Here is a 5,774-nt window from a genome sequence, read left to right as displayed (position 1 = left end):
TCGTGTCTGCTATTGTATTAGCCATTGAGCTATTCAACATAATACTTTTAGCTAATACTTTGGTTCAAGGATGTTATCATATTTTAATGTATACTAGAAAGCGTAAAAGATCCAAAATTAGTACGTATAAGAGACATATTATTAGGCAATTGAATTTTAGGAGAATGGTGTTTGATTTTGATTTAACATGCATTGAAAATATTAGAATGGATGAGCTGTATTTTATAAACTATGTAATATGTTTCAATGCATTGGTAGGCTTACACCAACAAAAAACATGAATGTAGAGGAAATGATGGCTATCTTTTTGTAAATCATTTCTCATCATGCAAAGAATAGGATCATAAAGAGAGAACTTGTTAGAAGTGGTGAGACAGTGAGTAGGCATTTTGGTTTAGTTTTGAATTCTGTTTTAAGATTGCAATCAATACTACTAAAGAAGCCAAAGCCTGTACTCGAGAATTCAATTGACTTCAGATGGAAATGGTTTAAGGTAAACTAAAATTTCTTAAATATTTATAGCTTGAGTATAAGAATCTATTAAAAATGCAATTAAAGGATAATTTTTGTCATTATTCTATTGGAAACAATAGAATTGTTTAGGTGCTTTAGATGGAACTTACATTAAAGTCAATACCCTGAAAATTGATAAGCCTAGATATAGAACAAGGAAGAATGAAATTACTACAAATGTGTTAGGGGTATGTTCACAGGATATGCAATTCATATATATCTTACCTGAATGGGAGGGTTCTGCTTCAGACTCTAGGGTTCTTCGAGATGCAATATCCATAAGAAATGGATTGAAAGTCCCAAAAAGTATGAGGAAAATATACATTAAATTATTAACTATTTTAGCTCGACATTGTTCAGAGTGATGTACTAAAAATAAATTTTTATCATAGGTTTTTTCTACTTATGTGATGCTGAATATACAAATGGAGAAGGATTTTTAACTCCATATAGAGATCAGCGTTATCATTTGAATGAATGGAGACAAAATCGCACTCCTCATTCAAAAGAAGAACTATTTAATTACAAACACTCTGATGCTAGGAATGTTATTAAGAGATGTTTTGGATTCCTTAAGATGAGAAGGGCAATACTTAGAGAGAAGTCTTGATATCCAATGAAAACAAAATGTAGAATTATCTCTGTTTGTGCATTGTTACACAATCACATTAAGAGAGAAATGACACATGATCCACTTGAGGATGAAATGGATGAAGAGTATGTGGAATCAGAAGCAATGGAAAATGTAGATACGATCCAATACATTGAGACATCAAATGCATGGACTACTTAGAAAAATAACTTGGCACAAGAAATGTGGAATGATTGGATAGCTTCTAGAAATGAAACTTAATTTTTTATTTGGTTCAACAAATTGTATGCTTTATTTGTAATAACTCAAATTTATGTTGATTGAGACATATTTGTATTTGTTCTTAATTAAATAAGTTATGTTTCTTCTTTAATTTTTAATTAACTATTGTATACTATATATTTGTTATTATGTCGTTTCTATATTATGTGTTGTACTTGTAGATGGAAGTTGCATCGACATTAAGAACAACTATTACTATTATTATACATCATTTTCTCGGCAAAAATATGAACCAGGATGCCTATTCAATCACGTAAATATTATTAAATTAAATATTTTGTGCTTTATTTAATGGTTTACAATGAAATACAAATTATTAAGGAGTACAATGAATTTGATGATCCAATAAATGGGCTAAGTACTGTAATTGAAATTTGATGATCCAACTATGCAATGGCATTTTCGTAAATAATGGGAACTGTAGTAAACTATAGGATAAATATCAAATTTTTTCTAGCACTTTCTCTTCACTTCCAACAGCTTCTTCTTCTTCTTCCCATCTTTCTTCCTCAATAAACGTTTTTCATATTGCATGGAAGCCATCCCTTGAAACATCCATAACCTCAAAGTAACTTTAATTCTCATGCTTCGGTACACTTTTTGAAACCTCCATAACTAGCATAAGGTCTTTCTCTTCCATATGGACATCTTGTGTATCTTACTTTTCATTCAAACTCTGTCAAACTCAAGTTGAAATAGTATTATTCAATGCAAATATCAATGGCCATTTCGAAACAATCCCTAACAACTGTTGTCTGAAGGGCCACTATCTTCAGGTATGACACCTATAACATTATCAGAGTTTGTAGTCCGCATTGGACAACGATTTTGTCTGTGCCTGGGTTGTCTGCAAATTGCACATGCCTTGGGTTGACGTCTTCGAGCCGTCGGTTGAGCAAATAATGTTTCCCCATTTGTCGGTAGAGATGCAAACGTAGTCCGACAATTTTGTCTATTATGACATAAATCTTGCATTGTGAACATCTACGTCGTCCGTTGCCTTCCCCAATTGATGGAATCTTTTTCCTCCTAGGTCTTCCCACTTGACCTCTCTAACTTGGTGGCAAAATAATTGAACGTCATCGGGGATGTCCCACTCACTAAGATGCCCAACCGGATGAATGAGAACCTCATATCCTTTCACCTAAGATCGAGTCTTGTAATATTCTAAGCAGAATTCAATGGCTGCACGTTTGCACTTACTGCCAAGGTAATGAAATCACAGTTGGCGAATAATGTAAAAATTCAATTCATCATGCACAATATAACAAAACATGATTGCTCATACCTTATTGCCGCCATGGCATGTGTGCAGGGGAGTAGATCGAACTAGAACTCACAACATGAACACTCCCTGGTGGAAAGGTTCATGACTCTGTCCTTATTCCCGCCTATAACTTGAAACTCCACCCGATCGATTACTTGTATGGAAAAGTGACATGCTTCATTGAATCGTCTATTCAACAGATTGGTAGCCTAAAGGCTAAGGGGCATGGTCAAATTCAATGCCTCATTGTGCCGGTCATGGAACCAACATTGAAGCATGCCTCTGACGCACTCGATCAACACCGTTATTGGCATTTTTCTTGCATGCCTCAAGCAGGAGTTAATACATTTCGCAGTGTTGGATGTCATTAGCTTGTATCGCTTTACTGGTGATCGTGCACGTGCCCATCTCTCAGGGCCTAATCTCATAAGGCTGTCATAAGCAGGTTTGCAAAGCTGTTTCAGCTGATTCATATGTCTGTCAAAATCGGTGACCTTATAACAATTGGTGGCCATGGTGAAAATCGCTGCAACATCTTCACACTTGAACCTGTTTTTAACGTTTTTCCCTAAGTGGTAATTGCATAGACCGTGATGAGTGCCCTTGTACACTTGTTTAACTGCATTCTTAATGCCAAGATGCTGATCAGAAATGAATATTGCATTTTCAGGACAACCAATCGCATGACGCAATTGGTTAAGAAATCACAACCAAAACTCTTCGTCTTCGACGTGGCCAATGCCAAATGCAAGTGGATATATCTGCTCATTCGCATCTTTGCATACCGTCACAAATAGAATACCCTTGAATCTGCCTTTCAGATGTGTGGCATCGATAGCGACTACAGGCCGCATTACAACACTGAACCCCTGAATACATGACCCAAAAACCCAAAAACAATATTTGAATCGTTGTTCCCCATCAGTAGTGACACACGTGACAATATCGGGATTTTCATGTTCCAACATATGGAAATACGAGGGGAAGAGTTGGAATGACTCTTCCGATGGACTGAACACAAGACTCTCCACGTACTCCTTTGCTTGCCAGGCCTTACCATATAGGCATTGCAATCCCCACTTACGATTCATCTCTTCCATTAATTCATTTGGTCTCAATGGGGTTACACAATTTCCTTGCACCCTGCTGGAGATAAGCTCACCAATTACCCTCGTACTCGCAGTTTAGTACCCACATTGCAAACCATCGACAGTAGACGTGTGTATCTTCTGCAACGTCCGAACTTGCCAATATTTTCCCTCAGGCAACTCCGTTTCACGCAAAGCAAACTTGCATGCCTTATCCTTACAACCAACCTCAAAACAAGCGTGACATGACTTTTTAACTTTAAACTTAAAATGCTCTTTTACTGCCAACATGCTCAAAGCTCGTTTCAATTCAGCCTTCAATAGAAACACTTTTTCGCGATATAAATGGCCGTCCATTGATCTGGATTTCTCACTCCCAACTGTTTTGAAGGATATCATATCTAGCCAGGGAATAATCCATTGACGAATTACCCCTGTATTTACCCTCTCTTGATCACTATCATCAGGCGAATGAATGTCGTTCTCAAGTGCGATGGCGTTTTCGTAAATAGGGTCCACACTTTCAACATCTTCTAATTCAACAGTTCTGCCCTGGTTGTCCAACTCAACCTCTTCTAACACAACAGTTGTGGTATGACCTGTACCGCCATTTGCATGATTGCAATCAGGAATGTCAGTTTGCTCAACTCTATCACCCTCTAAACGGTCTTCATGTCTGCCAACATAATCATCTTCATAGTCATAACACAACTCATCGTTCCGATCCACCATGTCGTCCTTTTTAACATCATCTTCAATCTGATCAGATGCACCATCATCACTCACAACCATCACAATGTCGTTTGCTAATGACAATGGACCCAATGCATTTTCGAGCGACAATTGTGTTTGTTGCAAAGTACTGAGTATTTCGTTCGATGCACATTTCGATCAGAATTGTGCAGACATCATTTGCAGATGCTTCATGTGTGGGCCAACCTGCTGAAACTCATGAGGATACATCAAACATGATTACCATGGTTGTTCGTTAGGAAATCATGGTGTGGTATGTCAGAATAATTAACATTATGTTCTTGTTGATTACTACGTTGGATATCGTGCTCATGTGGAATATTGTTTGCATTTCCTGCCTTAACTGTCACAAACACAACAACTGCCCTCTCATCTCCCAGAATACTCGCTACATCTTCATCATCCCTGATAATTACGCGCGAAACCCCTACGACATGGCTGAACGATGCATGTAGCTCGATTTCATTATTATGTGAATTAACCACAACAACCTCTTCAACCAACTTCACTAGTCCCAAAAATGACAAATCACTCTCAACACCCCTCACTCGTGTCTCACCACCTTTGTAAGTGTCATCGACCCAATGACCACTGTATGTAATCATAAGCTTCACATTTGGCAAGTCGCTGAAATTTAACAGAAAACTATAAAAAATAAGTGTCATGATCAATCAATTTATCAAAAATAGCCTCTCAATGCATAGAAACCACTTATGCAATGCCTAAGTCACATTTAGCTGGCCACAAAAATTTAACAGAAATTAAGTGTCACAATGTATAATACACATTAATGCAATGCCTAATAACTAGTGAACAAACGCCCCTAAACAAGAGGTGAATTGCACAAGTCACACGCCACTACTCTCGCAATATATAACAGCAGGTCATGTAATCTATAAAACTAGTAACGTAATCCTAAAAAACTACTGAACAAAAGCCTCTAAACAACACATGAATTGCACAAGTCACGTGTCACCACTTTCGTAATACATAACAACAGGTCACGCAATATATAAAAACAAGTCACGTAAGCCTAAAAAACTACTAAACAAAAGCCTCTAAACAACACATGAATTGCACAAGTCACGCGCCACCACTCACGCTACAATAGGTAAGGCAATATATAAAAACAAGTCATGCAAGCCTAAAAAACTACTGAACAAAAGCCTCAAAACAACACATGAATTACACAAGTCATGCACCACCACTCTCGCTACAACAAGTAACGTAATATATAAAAACCAGTCATGCACTGCCTAAAAAACTACTGAACAAAAGT

At 37.2% G+C, this 5,774-nt stretch overlaps 1 protein-coding gene across 1 annotated transcript; it reads right to left on the bottom strand.

Moving 5' to 3' along the window:
- Positions 2,864-3,754, bottom strand: LOC108661344. The gene is made up of 2 exons (XM_018117368.1): positions 3,440-3,754; positions 2,864-3,295 (listed from the first exon to the last, which is right to left on the bottom strand). Exons 1-2 carry the CDS (start codon positions 3,752-3,754, stop codon positions 2,864-2,866), a joined length of 747 nt encoding a protein of 248 aa, XP_017972857.1.

This window comes from Theobroma cacao, chromosome 1 (genome assembly GCF_000208745.1).
Source record: "Theobroma cacao cultivar B97-61/B2 chromosome 1, Criollo_cocoa_genome_V2, whole genome shotgun sequence".
In the NCBI taxonomy this organism is placed as follows: Eukaryota; Viridiplantae; Streptophyta; class Magnoliopsida; order Malvales; family Malvaceae; genus Theobroma; species Theobroma cacao.
The sequence above is the reverse complement of the archived record's forward strand: the minus strand, read 5'-3'. Positions and strand labels throughout refer to the sequence as shown.